The sequence below is a fragment of the Neomonachus schauinslandi genome, chromosome 10 (genome assembly GCF_002201575.2).
Source record: "Neomonachus schauinslandi chromosome 10, ASM220157v2, whole genome shotgun sequence".
In the NCBI taxonomy this organism is placed as follows: domain Eukaryota; kingdom Metazoa; phylum Chordata; class Mammalia; order Carnivora; family Phocidae; genus Neomonachus; species Neomonachus schauinslandi.
Genome location: NC_058412.1, coordinates 132,786,695 through 132,809,405, shown reverse-complemented (window position 1 = coordinate 132,809,405; position 22,711 = coordinate 132,786,695). Strand labels below are relative to the sequence as shown.

Genomic DNA, 22,711 nt, shown 5'->3' with positions numbered 1-22,711 from the left:
CATTCCAATACCATTGTTCTTTCTTAATTAAAATTATGAAAATATAAAAATAAACACAGATGATGGTAGAGGGGATATCTGTTGTCAGTTGCCATGTTAAATAGTCATCTATTTTACAGTAATCCTTTTTAGAAATAACTCTTGAGAATTAGAATTCTAGAGGGTTTCCAATAGCTACTACTGTTAGGTTTTCGTCTGCATCAAAGATAGGTAGCAAAGCCAAAACACAGTGCATTTTGCTCTCCCATTTCCTTTTCCCAAATAAATGAAAATTATTTTAAGTAAGTTTCCATCATAAACTTGAAATGAGTGTAGTTATCTAAACTGAATGTATCTGCAATCCCCTTTCAAATTTCTTTTCAAAAAATTTTTATTTATTTTCAAATTTTAATGACTACTGTAGATTTCTCATTACTTTCCATTTTGACAGTATGTCCTAATCCAGACATCTTGCAGCTTGACCAAGTATTTCTAGGTTAGTGATGTTCTCCTTCACAGAACTTGTCAAAGTTCAGTGACATTAGATGTTAAAGAAGGAAGAAAGGTATAAATTCAAAGAAACACTGATTTATAAAAATGTCTTTACAATTTGGGATAGTCTCACAAGTCAATTTGATAGTCTCACAGAATATTCTCAAAATGAAATACTTGGTTCTGACATGACCAAGGGGAAATAACAGAATTGTTGACATTGCAGGCTTGGCATCAGGAGGACCTGATTTGACCGCTAGCCAACAGTAAGAATTGTAGACATTTCTGGAACAGTGTGCCCCCTCAGCTACATGTAACGCATTCACGTGTGCCAGTCTCGTGGTTAAAGCAGGAGCCGCAGAGCCAGGCTCTGGGGGTAAGTCCCAGTTCCACTGCTTAGTAGCTATGTGACCTTGGGAAAAGCTCCTGAGCAGCTCTGTACCTTTGTTGTCTTATCTGTCAAGCGGGGATGATAAGAAAAGTACCCAGCTCACAGAGTTTCTGTGAAGATGAAATTAATGTTCAAAACACCCAGAAAAATATGTGGCACATAATAGGTGCTATACAAGTATTTTCTTTTCTTATTATATGACTTTATTTAATGTTTACCAGAACCTCTTGTGTAAGGCCAGCTTCATGGGTGCAGTCACGCCAGGCCCCATGCTAAGAAGAGCCTCCAGTGCGCGCTTTAATTCTCTGCTAATGTCTTGAAATTCTTAATAATTTTTGAACAAGGACCCTACACTTACATTTTGCACTGGCCCCACATATTCAGTAGCTGGTCCTGCTCTTGAGGTAGACAGTGTTACTGTCCCCACCCTGCCCCGTTCTGGCTACATGGCTTTGGACAAGCAACATCCCCTGTGTTTTCACCTGTAAACTACAGATGTAATTACAGACCTGCCAGGGCCCTTGGGAGGGTTAAGATAATGTGTAAGCAGTGATTGGCACAGGTAAGTTCTCAGAAATGGGACCCACTATTACTAACATCTATTTTGATAAAATAACTCACCAACAATTCTGTTCTCCTCTAAATACGTATTCTTACTTACAATTACAAGTAACTTCAGTGCAGTTAAACATTTGCTGAAAGTACAGAATAAAGTCATAAAACTCATCTCTGGAAAAATTCAGAGAGGGTTATGAGGGGAGACGATCGAATCTTTACTATTACAGAAAGACCTTATTAAAATTTGAGGCTTCTGTAAATCTTTTTTTTTTTTTTTTTTTTTTAAAGATTTTATTTATTTATTTGAGAGAGCGAGAATGAGAGAGAGTACATGAGAGGGGGGAGGGTCAGAGAGAGAAGCAGGCTCCTCGCCGAGCAGGGAGCCCGATGCGGGACAGGCTTCTGTAAATCTTGAACATGTTTCATAAACATGGACTAGAGGGGAAGTCAGGGGACTTGATGTGCGGTGAGAATGGATAAAACCTTGGGGAAATTTTCAAATAAATTGTTAATAATAAAAAGCATACTCAGAAACAAAATTAAGTGCTTCAGACTGCATCAACCCAAATATTTATTCATAATAAATTTTGCTACTTTCACAAGTGAATGAATGGGGTGTGACCCCTACACCATGAAGGCAAAAAAGAAAGCAACTAAAAAGGAAATACTAGACACTAATTCATTTGCAACTTCTCAAATTTAGGTTATTATTAGTTTTGATACTAAAAGATGCTTCATGCCTTAACATTAGTTATATTGTAGAAATTAAATATTTTTGCAGACTTTGATGGCATTTTTACAATATTTTTTTCAAATAAAATTTAGAAGTCAAAATAATGTATACTCTTTTATAAGTTACTTTAGAACATAGGATAGAACTCAGTCGCTACAGAGAAGGATAAAGTCTTCTAAAGAAAATTGTTTTGACAAAAAATATAATTAGTGGAAAATTATTTTACCTCTACAGAATTAAGAATATATGTTCTTTCCACAACAGTATCTACTACTGAAAATAAAACTAATGAAAAACCTCTTGCAATCACAAGATATATTCTGATATGTTTTTATATCCATCCTCCAAATTTTAATTTGTTAGGTAGGTACACTCTGGAAAGATAATCTGATGATAGGAAGGTCAAAGCTTGAATTTCTGCCTTCATTTTAGAGTCTGCCATTATTTCCATCTGTCAATAAAAGTAAAGTACAGCTGTGACCAAGTCCTGTGCTACAGCTCTATTGACTCAAACCTAGTAAACTTAGGCTTGTTTTATTCTCAGAAGCCACAGGCAATAGCTTTTAGGTCAGCCAAGACATTCCAGAGTATGCATATCTCTGATAACTAGGAATGGTCTGGTGTGTTTATGTAATTTCTTTCTTCCCCCCCCCATAAACTATGATGCAGCCATAGATGATGGGTAGAGAACTATGATGAGGATAAAAATAGGTCAGCTCCATCCATCTGATCTTATCTATTAGCATTCGTAATTCAGTGTTTCAACAACCATTTACTGCCAAGCACCACTCACATTAGTTGTTGGTTATATAAAATTTCAAGGAGGATATTTACAGAATATTATGTGAATAGCCACTATGAAAGTTAAAGGCAATAAAACATACAACACTTGAATTTTAGAAAGAAACATACTTCTTTTCTCCAAAATGGTTGGCAAGTAACATAAGGTCTTTTCAGGACACTGTCAAGTTTCATCTGGTCCCGTTTTGTCAGCGGAATTAAAGTATCTCTAGGTATATTTAACCTAGAAAAAATACATGAAAAAAAATCAGCAAAAACAGAGTGCTTCTATAACTTAAAGGTCACATATTTATTTGTATTTATTATACTATGTCAAGAAACTCAGAAATAACAGATAAGAAAATCCCTCTCTTTAAGCCAGAATTTGGGAGATGTCCTAGATCAGCAAGGATTCAAGTTCATAGTGGATGTCCATTCTAAATTGTTTTCCTTCCCGTCACACTCACAGGACAATGACAAGAAGAACATTGACATTGGTATTAAACACAATGCCAACAGCACTCCATCAAGTGTATGGACACCACCGTGGCTCCCAGAGCACTACAGCCTCGAAGCAGGGAGCTATAGAATATGCGTGGCCAGCAGCAAAAGTCACTATGGGATCTCAGGTTCCACTGAGCACTTCATTCTTTGTAATTCATTGAGAACTTTCAGGGCCAAGGACGTTAGTCTATTTCTAACTTATTGTCACTTAAGCGCACGTGTGTGTGCACATACACACACCCCTATCTAGTTTTAAGTTTTAAAAAAAGTGGATTGTAATTTTTTCTTGGTGTGTGTTTTAAAAACAGGACAGGAAAGGCCCAGGATTTATGGTATAGACTACTTTTTGAAGTCACAAATCCTGGATTTCCCAGGAGAGCTCTAGTTTCAAATAGTCTTTTTCAATGTCCCCACAATTATGACCATTTGCCAGTGGCAGCTATCAGATAGGGTGACAATTTGATTAAAAGTTGAGGGGGGAGCTAGAGGATTTCCCGTGAAGCTGTGTTTGTGTAGCTATCACACTTTTTAAAAATTTCATTTTCCATTTATTTGGAGTGGCTTTGAGGGCACTGATGGAATTTATGAGATGCAGCTGGAGTTTCTCCAAGCCCTCCACCTTAATAATTATCAGATCATTTATCCTGAATTTGTGTTAGGAAAGCTCTTCATATAAACAGATCACCCCCAAGAGATTTTGACCATGACACATACACCAAATGGAACAAAACTTTGATCCACTAGAGTGTAAATATTCAAAAATCAAAAACTAAATGTCTTCTCTTATGCCCACATTTTGTAAGAAGTGGCAATCACCCAAAACCTGTTCATGTTCCAAATTTAGGAAACAAGGACCAGGTACCAGGGTTTGCTCACTGCTTAAAGAAACCCAATAAACGCGTTTAAGTTCATTCATATTGGCCAATTAAACAATAAAATATTTTTAAATATCACATTAGCAGAGATGAATAAAAGTGATCATGTCCCATGCTGAGGGACAGGTGGGCTCTCATTCTCCAGGGAAAACAAAATAATTAACCTATCAGGAGGGCAGTCAAAATCTTAAAAATGTGCATACCCTTTGACCCAGCAATTCTGGGAATTCAGCCTTGGGGACTAAGGGACTAATTAAAGATGCGGGTGAAGATTTAGTTACAGGAGGGACCATCAAAGCACTATTTATCAGAGATTTGGAAACCACCCAAATGACTGACTATGAGGCACTGGCTGAATAAACACTGGTACATCCAGAATTGGAACTCAGTAAGAGAAGACACTAAAATGAGGTCATGGGTACGGAAAAGTGATTTCATTGTTGTGTGAGAGAAGCAGATCACAAAGTAACAAAGTATGATCCCATTTTTGTGAAAGAGTTATGGCTATGCACAGACTGTAATAATAATCTACAGTGGTAAAGCTGTTCATCAGTAGGTGATTTTTATCTTGTTACATAATGATTTTTTTCTATAACGAACATATATGTTAAACTTGACAAAATTTAGGTTCCCAAATGTTAAGTAATCTTAAAATGAGATTTTTTTTATGAAATTAAAATTTTAAATCTATGGTAAAATTGATTCATATGGCAAACGATGTTGTCAATGATTACCATTTAACTAGATTCAATGTCTTATACTTTCAGAGTATAAAAATATTACAAAATCTTAAAAAAATAAAAAAATAAAAATATTACAAAATCTTTTAACCATAAAGGTAAAACAAAAACTATTTTCTAGCTGAAAGTTCAGTTAACCAAATTCATTCAAGGATTTTGGTAATTGAAACAGAAACATCGATGAATTTAATTCATAATTCTATAATCCTGAGTCATAGTGACAATATAAACAAAACACATTAAGAGCTTTCCCATATAGTCACTTCTACGGCTTATTGTTAATATTATGATGAGGCATCATTTTAAATATCCTAGTTTTACTAAAACTTAGATTAATCTAACCGTTTAATATCGGAAGGGAGGAGACCAAGCCATCTAATAGCTGGAACTGTGAGATTATGGGCCTCAAAAGACATTGCCTAAAATAAAGAGCAAACGTACATTAGGTGAGGCTAAATTGCAGAAAACCAGCAGACTTGTTTTTGCAGCCACATTTTGTACTTATTAAGAAGGATAAATACAAAAGCCTGCACACTTCCTGAGGCCACAGAACTAAGAAAATCACCAAGACTTTTGCTAACCTGGGCTTTCAGTGAAGGTTTTAAAACTGCTCTAGGATTTCTGTCTTGATTTTATATAAATTAAAACTACAAATGAACCTCTCTGACCTGCATTTATTGTTGTTCATGATTCTGTATTTTGACATCTTGCTTCACCATCCCTTTTGTCTGAATATATATGTCATATAAACATCTGTCGGGGACACTCAAGGTGTATACCAGTGGTGCCCAAACTTTATCATGCATCGGAATCACTTGGGGTCCAAGCCCAGAGATTCCAATTCAGGAGGCCTGGATGGGGACTGAGCTGTGCATTTCTAGCAAGTTCCCCAGTGATACCAACACTGTCTGGGACCATACTCAGAACAATTGATGTACAGACTCTAGTGGTGAAATTTGGTGATGTTTTCATTTTTCCTTACGGTGGGTGTAAAGGGAATTGGCAATGTCAGAATTCAAGGTTATATATAATTTTCAGAGTTTATTTGGCAATCAGCCCTTGCTGTTACCCTGAGGTCCCACAGTTACTTCAGCAGACTGGAAGAGTGAAGGATAATAGTGTCTCTTGCCCACAGCTAATCCCACTCTGCCATCTGTGGTCACATTGGTCATGCTGGAAGCTAGAATCACAGCCACTAACACAGATTGGCTCTAGACTAGGAGAGTAGCTCCCCGGTACACTGTGGGGGTCCTCAGCCAACTAAGGGCTGGTAAGTGAATGCAGCAATCACTCTGATGAGTATGAACTATCTCAATAGTGGAAAAGGAAAAATACTTTTCTGTACTTACCATAGATCCATACTTGTAGATGCACATTATTTCTATGCCTGTGAAAAGAGTCACCTTTATGGTTAGTCTCCTTGCACATCACAGGTTAGGTCTCTTGTACATCAAGGTTATGGTTAGTCTCCTTGTACATCACAGGTGTGCGCTCTCACGTTTTATCTAACACCTGCAACTTTTATTTTCATAGACACTACCAATAAAAAACTTGTGGTTCAGTTCAATGGGGCAAAAATAGCAATAAATTGCCTCAAATGATTATAATCATTAATTTTAATCTGATAATCATCTTCTTTTAAAATAATTTATGAAAGTGTTCTAAGAGCAGAAAAGCACAGCTATAAGTATGATGAATAGGATTTAGTTAGGACGCTGCTTCAAATAATCCAACGACAAATCACCATGTGGATCGGCATCGACAAGAGCGAAAACAGGAATGTGAAATGTATCCCATAGCTTCTTGACCAAAAGTCTTGTGTTCAGATCAGGTACCCCCTTTCCCTAAAAGCAAGAGTGAAATTATGCATTTTAATTCCAGCAGAATGAAACTGACAAAACCTTTTCCTTATCTTACCAACAGTTTAAAAGTTAGAAAAGTTAGATCACCTTAAATTTCAGGTGGAAGACTAGCGTGGACTGTGAAAAATGTACAGTCTACACAACAGAGTGAAAAAGCCCGCCTACATTTGTCACTGTGACTCAACTATCCCAGTGCTGGGAAATAATCCTAAGGAAACACTTCAGCAGAAGCAGAAATAATAAAAATCGGACATATCTACCAACAGGTACATGGAGAGGCAGCATCGCACATGTCATTCGTCATTCGGCAGGTGTCTGATTACTCCAGTGTTATCAACTCCGCCCACACGACCCTGTAGCAGGAAACTTACTACCCTTTGCTCACTGATGACTGTAGCTGCCCGTGTGGCATCTCAATGTATGCTTCTGTGTTCTTTGCCATTCTTGGTGCAGATATATATGTATGTATATATATGTATAGAAAAGCAGGCTCCCTTTGATGGAATTCATGCAATTACCTGATCTACAAACCTGCGGGAGGCAGAACACAAAGCAGCTCCAGCGTTACCATATTATAGTTGAGAAGAGCAGCCATGGGAGAATGGCATGTAGGTGATTCTGAGAGCCTGTGCAAACTCACTGTGGCATTAGAAAATCACGGGTATTTAAGAATTGGGACCACCAGGGGCGCCTGGGTGGCTCAGTCGGTTAAGCGTCTGCCTTTGGCTCAGGTCATGATCCCAGGGTCCTGGGATCGAGCCCCGCATCGGGCTCTCCACCTAGCAGGGAGTCTGCCTCTCCCTCTCCCCCTGCCCCTCCACCCAGCTAGTGCTCTGTCTCTCTCTCTCTCTCTCTAATAAAATTAAAAAAAAAAAGAAAGAATTGGGACCACCACCTTGATTTTAGTCAGATTTGAGGATGTTTAAATAAATGCCTTGGAAATTCTTACTCCCTCACCCCAAAGGATGTGCCATATCGATAACAGAACATGGTGCGAGCTGTAGAGATAATGTTATAAACCCCTCTTGCCAATCACCAAAGTAGTATGTTAGTCTTGGCATTGTAGTAAAGGGAAATAATATAATACCGTAACCATGATGCAAGGGGACATTCTGTTGCAAAAGTTGTCATCCAGGAGTCGCTGAAATGTCGCATCTTTTTCTACAATTAATAGAAATTTCGCATCTGTAATTAAATCTGTGACGTTAAGGCTGATAATTCGAAGACAAGAATATTTCCATTTAATTGCCAACTAAATAGTGATGCCATATAAATCAATTCTAAAGCAGCAATAGATATAGTATATTCCTTTTTGCCTTCAAATATATAGACATCGATTCACATATTTAGATACCTGTCTCTTCTACTAGACAGGGAGCCCCTAAAGCAGAAACCACGTGTGTTCATCTTGACCACTATAGGGTCTAGCTTGATGGTTACACATTATGAAGGCTTGGCTTATCAAAATAATGAACGAATGCACATTCTACAAGGTTAAATAGTTTTACCACTCAAAGGATACTTCGAATTCCTTGAATATTAGATGGCACAGCAACAGCCTAAGTTAACAAAACAAGAGAGTTTTTATTTTATTTTATTTATTTATTTTTTTAAAGATTTTATTTATTTATTTGAGAGAGAGAATGAGATAGAGAGAGAGAGCATGAGAGGGGGGAGGGTCAGAGAGAGAAGCAGACTCCCTGCCGAGCAGGGAGCCCGACATGGGACTCGATCCCGGGACTCCAGGATCATGACCTGAGCCGAAGGCAGTCGCCCAACCAACTGAGCCACCCAGGCGCCCGAGAGTTTTTATTTTAAATAAAAAGCAAGTATAACCACATTTAAAAATGTATCATAAAAATCCCATATTTTCATTTTTCTCTGAATACATCAGTCATCAGAGATTTATTCCTCAATAAGGAAACAGTAGGAAACAGATTTACTCCTAAGAAGACAAATGTGCCACCCAAACTACTTCCTAGCAGGTGAGAATCTCTCAGAAACTTTGTGGATACGTGGCTTAAGTGGCAGAAAGTGGTGAATTAAAGCCCTCCTATCCTAGAGCACACAGGTGTCGTCTTGCTCATTTCCAGACTGCTGTGCAGGTTAGTGCTGTGGGCTCTCCAGGTGCCAAAGCCCAGCAAATAGTTCAGAATTAAATAGATCAATTTCCAAGCCAGGAAACTGTTATCAAGATTACATAAATAACCATGCTAAAATAGCCAAGCTCCATTCTACCTGAAGACAACAGTACATTTTTCAAAGGAAAGCATTATCTTTGTTTATTTTAATATGACATTTGACAACTGGTGTATTTTAAAACTGTGTAATGGACAACCCCCTAAAGCATACGCTTATTCACCCTTCAGTTTTATTTGAACATCTCAAGCTCCAAACTACCCAAGAAAGCAGGAAATAAAATACATTTCAAAAACAAAGGATCTGAAAGGGAATTAAAGCAAGTGACATTAATATGCTTACTGTGGAACCACAGGTACAGTGCACACTGGTGCCGTCTTCCTCCATATACCTTAAATTGCCAGCGATTAAACCTTTCGATGTAGATAACTGAAAAAATAATAGCCATATTTGAACACTTTTTCACTGACATTTTTTTTAAATTTATTTATTTAAGCAATCTCTACACCCAGTGTGGGGCTCGAACTCATGACCCCAAGATCAAGAGTCGCATGCTCCACCAACTGAACCAGCCGGTGCCCCTCACTAACATATTCTATACTGCTGAACCAATCCTCACGTTCACCTGCCAGATTACATGTATTTCAGCGCAGATTGGAATTTAAGAAGTAAAGGAGAAAATATGTAAGGATATTTAGGAATAAAAAATATTTAGTAATTCACCTGTTTTAGTCCATTCATCCAAGGAAATATATTGAGAGTAGATTATTTAAATTCATGAGAAAAATGTAGTATCAAATAGTATCAAAACAAAGCACAGATTACATTTATTTTTCTATTATGATTTTACACAAATCTTTTGTCTTAAAATAAGATGTTTTGTATTAAATGCTACTTACTATATGTAGACTCATCCTCGGCACTTTTAACATACAAGAAATGTCATTGATAATATTGTCCACGACAGTCTGGTTACCAAAGAGTTGGCTGTCAGTATAATATATGTCTCTATGAAAGTTAAATATATATTTTTAATTAGCCATATTCTCTTTGACTATGACAAGTATTGGAGTATTATTTGTGGGAAGCTTTAATTGGATGAAACACAACGTATAAAGAAAGTAATTTATTACCCATAGTCTAGTCTAATGTACCATTTCAAATCATAATGGGAGTTAACCTAAACTAACTCTCAGGTTGCATCTTAAAGGAGTAATTTACCAAAACAAGTATTTACCTTTTGGTTGCATAAGTGTTGCTCTGTACTAATTTATAAATCATGGACAATATTTTAAGAATTAGGGCTGGAAAATAAGATACAATAAACAAGTTACTCATCACTTCTCTCATTAATTCAAAACACACCCCTATCAAGGATTCCAACTACCCCCAGTTACTTTCCATAACATTAAAAAAATTATCTTTCCCAAATAGAAGTACTGAGTACAGAATAATAATTTCCTGAAGGATCAAATAAATTGCTGTCTGAAAAGCAAAACTGAGAGAATATTTTTCTACTGAATCATGTACCTTGAAAATTTATTTTGGAATTATAATCTGCTTCCGTGATTATTGACAATGAAAAATTCTGTAACTCTATTTCAGGTCTAAGGGTGGTCTATTAAAGAACAACTAAAATTATTCAACTAGGAATAACTAAACCCAGAAAGTAACCAAACTTATTTATTTTATTACTAAAAGCTAAGAAAGATTAATTTACCAAAATTTTTAACTGATTTTGGTGAATCACTTTTGATTTTTCTCGTGGTACAATGAGATACCATCTGAAGACCCACAGAATCTTCAAACCTGTCATTTTGTTGAAAGGCAATAAGATAAAAAAGAATTAACGTCTGAACACCAAACAATATACACTTAATGTGCTCTTCTGCACATCACCTAAATCCATATTTCTTCTCAACAGAGCCACTGAAGCTTTAGGACAACTTCATTTATAATCTTAGATAATTCCAGGTGGTAATTAGGTAATTAGCTTTGTGACATACAGAGGCACTAAAACAAAGTGTTTAAAATAAGTGAATTAAATACCTTTGAGTATCATGTATGTGTATTTAGTGTATAATGTGTGACATTTCATGTATGTAAACTATTTTACCTATTTCACAATTTTATTAGCATTTTGCTCATTTTAATATTTACTCATTTGTTAATTTTCCTCAATTTAACAAGTTTTGAAATATTGTATTTCTGATTTACCTCCAAAATTACATTAAATGAAATAATTTATATTAGGTTGTTAAATTGAACTGCCAAGCCTGTCCTAAAGGTGGCAGAAGGCATCAGGCAAATAGGTTGGGTGTTAGCTGCCTGAGGGCTTGATGAAATCCATTCTCCAAAATGATGTAAAATATGATTCAAAAGTTTACAGTTTGTATTAATTATACTGACCATAAAAGAATACTTAGTGACTAAGGAGACCCAAAATTACTTTTATTCTGCTTCTGCAACTCTTACTGAGAACTATTGTAGTGTTTTTCATTATTTAGATTCTACAGGCTGAGCATGTGAAAAACACAAAAGATGCAAGCAGGTTGGAGGCTTTGACAAAACTGTTTGCCGATTTTACCTTCTTGGACACATGACTTACCAGGGGGAGATCTACCAGGAGAAAGAGCCTTTGAGATATGCTCTGTGTTCCAGATACATTTATTTTCCTTCCAGTATCAGGATTGGTTGTACCTCCCCTGAACAAGTGGTTTGCTTTTGCAGTATTTCTGCAGAATTCCACTGGTCATATTTCCCCTGTTTGAGTGCTAGACATTCTAGCTTAGATCCCAGTTTGGAGCCTGTTTTTAGCAGAACTGTAAGACTTTATCATATGCATTTTGAATTCTAACCTCTTCTGGTGCTTCATTTGTTCTTCCTAGCATTGTTTTCCCTTTGCCTTATCTTTCACACCCACTTCTAGTTTATAAGACCTGCTTATGAGGTATGTATTTTGTAAACTTCCTTCAATCCTTCTCGGCAGGGTAAAAGCAGTAAAAAGAATGAAATCAGATTAGAACTCTAACTCAAATAATTTCAAATAATGACATAGATACTGTATTTAAAAATTAAAAATGCCAAATGCCCACTTTATATTTTCCCAGCTTGATCTGTTGTCTATTGTGAATGCAGGTGCTTCATTCCTTGCCACGCTTGTGATGATGTCTTGGATAACACTTTCTATAGACGCAAGAACCTCAGAACTGAAACAATAAAGACACTATGATTCCATCTTCATTCTAAATTAGACCTTTACACTATGTAACGTTTCCCCAGATCAATACGAAAGTAGGTTCTAGTTTCATTGGTTGTTTTTTAAGACTAGGTAATTCGCCTCCATACTGATCTCTCCCACTAAATTTTGACATGGGCATTGCACTAAAACAACAACCATATTTATACTGGTTACTTGCAGAGAAATTTCATTTGCTTGTAATTCTACTTCTCAAACAATTACCAGTTGAAGTAATATCTTCCTTTTAGACAATATTATTAACTAGACAATATGATTTATAAATGTATTTTAATCTCTTCGTATTAACCTACTTAAATTCAAACTTGTTGGCTTGAAATACTACTGATAAATGTTTTAATTAAAAATGATGTAATATTGGCTTTGAATTTAATTTCTTTCCCAAAAATGCAATGCAAAAATATTCCAAAAGAAATACTTCTATTGTAGCACATCACCCTGATTGATCTCATGCCTTAAATCTGCCCTTTTGAATTTTAGTGATACAAAGAGAAAAAAGTTTAATCACTACCATGGAAAGACTTGGCAACCATTATAGCACTTTACAGAAAAATATTAAGACCTAGCCCAGTTTTCTGTGAGCTGACTTTTAATTTCACAAGCCATCAGCTTCAAAAAATGTTGTTCAGTTATAAATACCATTAGCATATTGCCTAAGAAGGGAAATCAAATTAAATCTAGAAAATGCGCAGAATGTAGAATGTTCTAATTCCCCCAGAAACTTCAGAGCTTGCTTTAAAATGCATGTTATCAGAAAGCAAATCTTAAAACAATCAGTATTTTCTAACACGAAGCGATAAAAACTGACTCAAAGAAAGATCTCATTCATTTTTCCAGTTTGAAAAAAAAAGTTGCAAGGTAACACTGTGACAAACTTGAAAATACAATTAGATTAATTTGCGTCTGAAACTTAAACAGGGGACTTCCATTCTGTCCTTTCCTCACCCTCATAAGTTCTCCCTCAAACTAAATACTACTATAAAAATCTGTTTGCTTGTAGGTTTTCCACTTTTGTTTTGTTTTGTTTTTTTGTGGTGTTTTTGTTTTGTTGGTGGTTGGCTTAGTCTTCTTAAAAATAAGAAAGTAATTTGTTTAGGCTGAAAAACTTTGCTGATAAACCAGAAAAGCAGATCCAGGAAAAAAAAAAAAATAACAACCACCCAGCTTTTTAAATAAAAATGGTCAATAACATAAACATAGTCTCTGTAGCTAATTCCGAGCCGGGGAGCTGGAGAATCTCAGTAATCCATCTCTTCAGCACCTGGCTCTAACCAACCTCGCCAGCCGCCAACTGCTTTAATTGATTTTAAATAAATCACTTAAAATGTGTGTACGTTCTCTCCAAGTCAAGTAAATCGTTGTCTCATTATCAGCCACTTCCCTGTTCAGTTTGATAAAACCCGGATTGAGTGAGAACTCCCAACATTTATCTTCCCTCTTTCTCTTCACACACGCGCGCACATGCACACACGTGCGCACACACACACGCACACACACACACACAATCCTGAAAGCTTTTTACGTTTAAATTGTATCAAAAAAAAAGTGTTTTAAACAAACACAAAGCCAAACTGTGCCCTAAACTCCCTGACCTCTGAGAATCTCAGGAAACCGGCATGCTCCCGGAACATTCTAGAAGGGGAATATTCTAGAAGTCACCAGAGGCAAGGTCTGTCACCGAGCTTTTTGAGTTCAAAATAATAGCTAAAAGCAGAAAAGAGAGGGCTCTGAGGAAGGAGCTTTCTCAGGGTTCACGAGTGGCCGGCGAAGGGGGTTGCTCCTGGGGCCTCCTCATCCCGAGCCCAGGAAGACGGCAAGGAGCGCAGCCATGTCCCTACAGAGCGCCTCAAGACCCCGCCCCAGCCTGGCGGGGACCCGGCTCCTCTCTAACTTCCGAGCATGCGCGCCCCAGGGCGGGCCCTTCTACCTTGAGGCCAGGCGCGTCCCCCCGCCCACGGGCTCCCCACCGCCTCTCTTCAGGGTGGCCAGCAGGGAAGCCTTGTGCTGGTCCAAAACCGCGAAGAACGAGGCCTCAGGCCCCATGGGCGCAAAGGCCATGAGGGCCGACAGCAACGGAAAGCTCCAACAAGAGCAGGAAGCCCACTAGCGCCCACGATGGCCCTGCCGGGCGCTTGCCGTGCGCCCGCCGTGCGCCCTGCCTCACAGCCTCCCGGGCGGTGGTGGTCACTTTTCACCACACTTTCGGGCTGGGCATGCGCACACCTAGCCCCCAGGCATGCGCATAACGCCTCTCATTGAGCGGAGTGCGCAGGCGCACAGGGTTCAAACAGGTACAGTCCCACCTGGGGGGCAAAGTGGTGGGCCCAGTGGGGACCAGCATGACATGTCTGGGATATTGGATCCAGTTTTCCTTGAAATGGATTTATGGTGTTTGGTTTTTTTTGTGTTTTTTTTTTTTTTTTTGAGGGGATAAGGGGCGGTATTTAGGGAAAACTAGTACCAGCGATATTTCATGAAAAGAAGTAGTTTTGGTGATCCACTTGTGTGCCAGCCGCAGCGCTAGACCTGGGTTCAGCTGTGATCAAGGCAAACAAAATTCCTGCCCTTCTAATATTTTTATAGTAGCCGCTCTCTTAATTCTCATAACCATCCCAGGAGGTTCCTGATGTGGTCATGGTGATTTTGCAGGAGCGGAGGAAAGTGAGGTCCACAGCTGAGTCAGACTGGGGTAACCTCCCAGCTTGGTCACTTTGAAGGGTCGCCAGATTTAGCAAATTAAAATACAGGGCACTCAGTTAAATTTCAATTTCAGATAAACAACTAATACTTTTTATTTTAAAGGATGACTAGGTCCCATGCAATCGTTGAGACATACTGTACTGGAAATTGTTTTGTTGTTTATCTGAAATTAGAACTGAACTGGACATCCAGTATTTCATCTAGCAATCCTGACATTGGACCACATCCTTGCCTGGCAGATTTGGTGAGCTGTCCCCCCTTCCTCCCCGCCTCCCTGGCTCTGAGCCTTTGAGCAGAAGCTAGGAATTCTGAAGCCCCAGGGAAGGACTCTTGCCTCTGGGGGAATGATGTCCTTGAGAGAGAGAAAAATGGGGAGAGACTATAAAGCAAAGTAGGTCCCAGGCCTGTGGGGGCTTGGTCCTACAGGGATGGGAGGCCAAGGGCTTTGACCCAGAAGAGCCACCTGACAGCAGGCCCCCTCCAGAGAACTATTTTGTTCCCTCACTTCCTGGTTATTTGATAGTTTTGAAACAAAAACTGCTTTGCCCTCAGAAATAAAAATGAACCCTCTCTGTTCGTAATGATGCCTGCCTGTGTCAGGCCCTGAGCTGAGGGCCTTGGTTATTATTATCACAAATACTTCGTCACTGCCTACTCTGAGCTAGGAAGTGTTGGTTACTGAGGACACTGCTGTGACCAAGGCAGGCAGAGTCCTTGCCCTTTGGGAGCTCACCATCTAAGAAGAGGATAAATAAGTGAACACTTAAATTGTGAAGTTGGCAGGGTGAGAAGTGCATTTAAATTGGCAACCTTAAGAGGTAAAAATTATTATCCCCATTTCACAGATGAAAAAACCGAGGCTTGGAGAAGTTGAGCAATATGTGCAAGATTGCACTCTCGTATGTGATAGAGCTGAGAGGTAAATCTTGACTCCACCTTCAAGCTGCTACCACGGGGCTAGGAGGCACCACGGCGGGGCTGGCTTGGGAAGGTGCAGTCATATTGCAGAGGCTTCTCTGGGGGTGGAATTACCCCCTCTGGTCTCAGTTTTCCCCACGGTGAGATGAGGGTGGTGCCACAGGTGGGCTCTCATTTATCATCCTCAACAAGAAACAAACAACAGGCCTTTGAAGGGAGAGGGCAAGTCAGTGACACCAACTGGGCTTGTCTGCTGGGAGGTGCCTCTCTCCTAGGACTAAAACCGTCTGTCTGGTTGTCTCTGCCTCCTGTGAGGACAGGCCGTTCCGTAGCACGTAGTGCTACACTCAGCCAGTCACTGGTTCTAACCTGAAATGGAAAGTCCTGAGCTGGGCAGGAGCACAGGGAGGGGATCCGCACAGAGAAGGGAACAACCCATAATAAGCCTGGCATTCCTGCAGGGAGAAACCACGAGGGGCCCAACTTGAAAGGCCTCACTGTGCTCCCACTGCGACAGACCAAAGCAGGAGGCCTTAGCCGTCCTTCCAGGCAGCTGTGGTTCTGCCCCCAGGTATCCAGGCTGCACTCAGGTAACGAGCAGGCTCTGTGTGCACCACCTCCACATCAAAGTCAGCCATCCCAGCCCCAGGCCCTGAGAGGAAACCAGAAAAACAGATTCTGCCCCTAGCAACAGCTTGCAAAGGAAACTGGCAAATGCCACTTTGCAGGGTAGTCTCCCTAGTGGATCCTTTCTTCCTGCTGGCCAGTTACGCTCGGCACAGGGACAGAGAAGGGTCACAAAGCTGTGCCCGAGCTGCTCTTGGGAAAATGGAAAGCTTTTCCCCAAGCCCCACTAGTGGGCCTTTCGTCCGGACCCAACCTGACATCCAGAAACTTGTCTGAGAACCAGAGCCCCCAGGCGGGTTGGCAAGGAGCATTATTCAAATTAGGCACGATTATTGTAGGGAAGGATGGGGGGGGGCCCTCCCAGCGAACCAGAAAGGAGAGGATGCCACACTTGTTACTTTTAAGCAAGGTGGTGTCTTTAGTAAATGTAAATGGATTTTAACGTATTATGGATTCTTGAGAAAAAAAGTAAACACTACAATAATTTCTTTATTTCTTGGGGCTTTAGCAGGTGTTTTTCTTTTTCTTTTTTTTTAAAAGATTTTATTTATTTATTTGAGAGAGAATGAGAAAGAGCACATGAGAGGGGGGAGGGTCAGAGGGAGAAGCAGACTCCCTGCCGAGCAGGGAGCCCGATGCGATGCGGGACTCGATCCAGGGACTCCAGGATCATGACCTGAGCCGAAGGCAGTCGCTTAACCAACTGAGCCACCCAGGCGCCCGTGTTTTTCTTTTTTATGTGTGGGGTTTTTTAGGTTTTTTAAAAACTGTAAGAATGATATATGCTTTAAATAAAATATTTACATAATTCAGAAAGTACAGAGTAAGAGTGAAAGAAACCCCTGCCCCTTGCAGCCACTCTCTGCTCCACCTTCATTTGTCCTCTCCTGGGCTCTGCCATCCTCCTGACCCTGGAATTATTCCCTCTTGCCCCAAGGCCTTTGCACTTCCTCATCCTTTAGCAGTTTGGAATGTTTTGTCCTTTTTCTCTCCTACTCTCTCCCCTCCCTCCCCCCAATCCAGCTTTGCTAATTCTCCTGTATCCCTCAGATCTCAGTCTGGACATCTCCCTGGACCACACTCCAAGTCCTCACCCCTGTCTTCCCCCTGTCTCGACATGCTGCATTTCTCTACCCTGTCGGCCCCAGGGGTGAGCTCAGCCGGTACCCCACAGTTGAACTGTGCCTGGCACACAGAAAGCACTCAGCCGTGTTTGTTGAATGAACGAATGACCCCTTGTGGGATTATGTCTATTATCTACTGGTAGTATTGCACCTCGGACAACTTCCTGTGCATGCCCAAATAAGCATCGTTTTTTATATGAATAAGACGCCACTCAAACATTCTTCTGGGATTGCTGCCACTGGGCACAATCATAACCGCAGTTTGCTGATGTCAGACACTGAGCCAAATGCTCTACACACAAGATCTCATTTACTCCTTCCCACTGTGTGAGGGAGAAAGTCGAGGCTTGAAGAAGTATAAATAAGCTTCCGGGTTTCTTAGAGTGGCGCATGAGAAAACTCTGACAGGAATGGTGTCTCTGCTGTCAGCTGCCATATGAGATTGCCTCAAAGTCAAGGTAATTTAGTACTGATGAATACATGTGCCCATTTCTCATAGCCAGTGATGATATAAGAGGATGTGTGATGTAAAGCAGATCAATGAAAGGAAGATAAATCAAATTTTAAGAAGGTCAGCAAAATATTTGGGAGCATGTGGGTCATCTTACTGATGCAGGCATGGTGGGTTGGTTTTTTTTTAAGATTTTATTTATTTATTTGTCAGAGAGAGAGCACAAGCAGGGACAGTGACAGGCAGAGGGAGAGGGAGAAGCAGAGCGAGGAGCCCCCGATGCTGGACTCGATCCCAGGACCCTGGGATCATGATCTGAGCCGAAGGCAGACGCTTAACCAACTGAGCCACCCAGGCACCCCGTGGTTGTTTGTTTTGAGAGAGAGAGAGAGTGCTATAACACACACACACACACACACACACACACACACACACACACACCCCACCATGGACCCAACAACAGCTTCCATGACTGTCAACTCACGGCCAAATTTTTTCACCTACATCTACCCCCTTCCCAACCCTCCTTCAAGATTATTCAGAAGCAAATTCCAGGCATCATATTATTTCATCTTAAGTATTTAAACAGGTATCTCCAAAAAACAAGGACTCTTTGAAAAAAACCCATAATCCCATTTTCATAGCAAAACTTCTATTCACAATCATCCTTTAATATCCCCCAATATTCCCCTCACTGCTTAATGTCCCCAATTCCATGAATTGTTTTTAAGGCTTTGGGCTGATATGTCTCTTAAATTCCCTTAATTCTATAGGTTCCCCTCTTTTTCTTCCTTGCCATTCATTTGTTGAAGATACCGAGTCATTTGTCCCAGAGAGTTTCGTGCAATTAATAGTTTGTGGATTGCACCGCTGTAGTGTCACTTAACCTGTTTTTCTGTCCCTGGTATTTCCTGTAAATTGTAGGTTAGATTTAGGGGCTTGACTGGTCCTGCTTTGATCTTCCTCTCCCCTCCCCCTTCCTTTGGCAAAAAATATATCCTAGGTAGTTTGAACTATGTAGGATCTCTACTGTAACCTTCCAGGACCTCTGTGTCTGGGGTTTCCAGGTTGAGAAACTCAGAGCCAACCTGAGCCTCTCATTAACAGAAGGAGAAGCTCACCCCAGGAGGCGAAGTCATGCTCAGCAAAATCCCTGCTGAGTTCTGAATCCCTTCACGGAAGACCAAGCCAGAGGAGGAATCCAGGGAGAGCTCTCGGAGCCACAGTTTCCCTCTACAGCATACAACCATCCTATGGATTTGCAAGGAAGGTTTCTCCACCTGGCTGCCTCTTGGCTGGCTAGCATGCAGAGTCTTCCTGCCCCAGCCCAGCCTGACTCATCCTCTCTGCTTTTTATTTCTTCCTCACACCCCAACTGGGCTGCTAATCACTCCCCTCCCCCCACCCTGTGTGTTGGGATCCTGGCCTAGAGACACCCTACCACCACTGTTTTCCAGCCCTGCTCCAACAGCTAGTCTCCTCTTTATTTGAAAAATCAGTTGACACTAAACAGCGACTGGCTTTGATTTAAGGAGACTTTAAAATTTTTAAAGTAGTTCTCATCCTCCCTCTCTGCTGCTTCTTTGTCTTCTTTTATTGTTTGTCTTCCATTCTAAAAACTTCTTGGCAACCAGCTTTGACAGAAAGAGACCTTTTACGAAAGACCAGAAGGCATCTTTGGTGGCCAAAGCCAAGGTGATAAAACTCTCCTAGGTGTTTCCCTCTTCAATTCTCCCTCTCTGCTGTGCACAGGTCCACACCAGAAGGCCACCCGGATTTACGTCACAACGTGAATCATCTGGCAGAGACAAGTGCCTGCCTGGCTGCCCAGGGCTCTTCTTGGCACCAAGATTCAATGAAAAGCAAGATCATCAGGTGCCATGCCCATGTTGCTGGTATTTTGGTGGGGAAGACAGATTATAAAGAGAAAACAAAAACACATCTACAAGATAAATTCAATAATGCTGTGTTGCCGGGAACACACATCCTGGTTAGGACAGGAAAGAGTAAAGAAGTGAACAGAGAAAACATGATAATGAAGAAGGGCCAGCCACCAGCTGGAGGGAACAACACATGCAAAGGGCCTGAGGAGAGATGGGATACGGGAGAGCCAGCCAATGTTGGTGGAGGGTGTGAAGGACAGGAGGGTGGTGGAGGGGGCGTGGGCAAGGGCCAGACCTTCAGGGGCCTATCAGCCAGCGGGAGGAATTGGAACTTTCCTAGAAGGCAATGATTCTAGCTGGGGCAGTTTTGCCTCCACAGGACATTTGGCGATGTTGGGAGATATTTTGGGCTGTCACAAGTTGTGGGAGTTTGGGGTAGGGGGTGGATGCTACTGGTATATAGTAGGAAGAGGCCAGGGATGCTGTTAAAACATTCTGCAGTGGCCAGGGCAGTCCCCACAGCAGAGAATGAGCCAATCCCCAATGTTAATAGTGCCAAGACTGAGAGAGCCTGGTCCCAAGGCAGGGGGAGGTCATCAGAGGGTTCAGAGCAAGGGAATGATGCAAGCTGAAGTAGGAAGGGAGAATGGAGCACAGGGAGTGGGTGGAGGCAGCAAGCCTGGGGAGGGGAACTGCCCCCGTGCAGGTAAGTGGTGCTCCTGGATCAGGGTGCTGTCCTCCAGGAAGGAGAGAAGGCACAGGTTTGGGGATGCGTCATACCAAAGTAAGCCATGGTCGCAAATGTTTTGGAAATGCTGGATACTCCATCAAGACAGCAGTCTAGCATGAATCCCAGAGCAAGACTAGATGGGTTCAAACCTTGGCTTTGCCACTTGCTCGCTGTGTGATCTTCTGTAAGAGTCTCAATCTCTCTGTGCCTCAGTTTCTTTGTTTCTAACATAAGAGGAATAAGAGTACCTACCTCACAGGGTCAGCGTGAAGAGTTAATTTGTTAATACCTATAAAGGAGTTCGTATATGCCTGGCACATGGCAGGGACTTGGCAAACACCGCCGTTTATTAAAGGAAGGCCCGACGTGGGGTGTCAGCACGCACATCTACAAAGTGAAGGCTCTGCATAAAAATCTTACTGAATCTTACATTTAACCCACATTTGCCAAACTTACTTTTTCTTGACTTTTCCTCATCGACACTCAGAAAACCAGAGGCCCTTAGAACACACTTTAAAAACAGCTATCCTGGGAGCAAGATGGCGGAGGAGTAGGAGACCTGGATTTCGTCTCCTCTCAGGAATTCAGCTGGATAGGGATCAAACCATTCTGAACACCTACAAACTCAACAGGAGATCGAAGGAAAGAAGAGCAACAACTCTCTCATCAGAAAAGCGACCACTTTCTGGAAGGTAGGACGTGCGGAGAAGTGAATCCGAGGCGATATTCGGGAGGATGGACGGCGGGGGCAGGGCCTCCGGCGGCCGCTTCTGGCAAGTGATAGAGCCGCGGAGCACAAAATCGGAACTTTTAGAAGTCGGCTCCGCTGAGGGACATCGCTCCAGTGGCTAAGCGGGGGGTGGAACCCTCCGGGACAGTGTGGTCTCAGGACCCACGGGGTCACAGAAAGACCGGGGGTGCCTGAGTGCGGCAGAGCTCCCAGGTAACGGAGCAGGGAAGCCGGCTGCAGAGGCGGAGCCCAGGCGCAGGCTCTCAGCTCGGGGTTGCCATAAACCATGATCCGCGGCACAGTCGGGCCCCTGCTCCTCCAGCAGGGACCCAACAAGCGGCAGATCCGGGGAGACTCACCTTCCTCCCCCGGGAGGAGCTGCGCGGGAGTGCGCCGCAGGGATCTGCTGGGTTTGGAGACTCCACCCGGGGTCAGGTGCCAGAGATAGAAATGCGCGGTCACAGGCCGGGTGAGCACGGAGTGTGGCCGGAGACCGGGGAGACGGGAGTGACTGACGGCTGTTCTCTGGGGGCTCACTGAGGAGCGGGGCCCCGAGTTCTCGGCTCCTCTGGGGCAGAGATTGGGAGGCTGCCATTTACACTTGGCCTCTGAAGCTGTACGGAGAGCTTGCAGGGAACAAAAGCTCCGGAGAGCAAACCCGAGCAGATTACTTAGCCCGGACCGGGCAAGGGCGGGGCAAGTCCGCCTCCGGCAAAGACATTTGGGAACCACGGCAACAGGCCCCTCCCCAGAAGATCAGCAAGAACAGCCAGCCAAGGCCAAGTTTACTGATCAATGAGAATGGCAGAACTCCAGTGCTAGGGGAGTACTGCACATAGAATCCGTGGCTTTTTTACCATGATTCTTTAGTCTTTCAAAGTTAATTTTTTTTAACTTTTTTTTTTTGAATTTTTCTTTTTCCTTTTTTTAACCAACATCTTATCAATCCCTTTTTTAAAAAACATTTTTATTTTTCATTTTTAGAGTCATATTCTATCCCTTCATAGTAGTTACCCGTTTTTTTGGCATATATATATAAGTTGTTCTCTCTTTAAAATTTTGAGATAGTTTCTTCTAACAGATCAAAATATACCCTAAATCTCTAGTGTATGGTTTTTTTCTACTCTTCTGCCTGATCACATTCTCTCCCTTTTTCTTTCTTTTTTTTTTTTAAATCATCTTCTTTCTTTTTTCAAACAACTTCTTATCAATTCCTTTTATAAAATTTTTTATAAT

At 41.5% G+C, this 22,711-nt stretch overlaps 1 protein-coding gene across 2 annotated transcripts; it reads right to left on the bottom strand.

The window, feature by feature from the left end:
- Positions 1 to 1,914: 1,914 nt before the first annotated feature.
- On the bottom strand, positions 1,915 to 14,370 carry SPO11 (SPO11 initiator of meiotic double stranded breaks). 2 transcript variants are annotated; one of them, XM_021677806.1, is made up of 13 exons: positions 14,240 to 14,370; positions 12,149 to 12,262; positions 10,774 to 10,862; positions 10,291 to 10,357; positions 9,953 to 10,061; positions 9,396 to 9,482; positions 8,437 to 8,473; positions 8,002 to 8,111; positions 6,797 to 6,896; positions 6,402 to 6,439; positions 5,395 to 5,471; positions 3,066 to 3,177; positions 1,915 to 2,604 (listed from the first exon to the last, which is right to left on the bottom strand). In XM_021677806.1, exons 1-13 carry the CDS (start codon positions 14,368 to 14,370, stop codon positions 2,485 to 2,487), a joined length of 1,191 nt encoding a protein of 396 aa, XP_021533481.1. In that variant the 3' UTR covers positions 1,915 to 2,484. The 2 variants fall into 2 exon arrangements, with proteins under 2 accessions (XP_021533481.1, XP_044774569.1); XM_044918634.1 differs by lacking the exon at positions 12,149 to 12,262.
- Between the last annotated feature and the right edge of the window lie 8,341 nt (positions 14,371 to 22,711).

Excerpts from the sequence above, each read along its gene's own strand:
- SPO11 (XM_021677806.1), bottom strand. The coding sequence starts at position 14,370 with ATGGCCTTTGCGCCCATGGGGCCTGAGGCCTCGTTCTTCGCGGTTTTG. Across the intron at positions 10,863-12,148 it reads TCAAGCTGGGAAAATATAAA|GTTTGAAGATTCTGTGGGTC; the intron begins GTGGGCATTTGG and ends ACAAAATGACAG. Across the intron at positions 5,472-6,401 it reads TCTACAAGTATGGATCTATG|GCAATGTCTTTTGAGGCCCA; the intron begins GTAAGTACAGAA and ends TCTTTATTTTAG.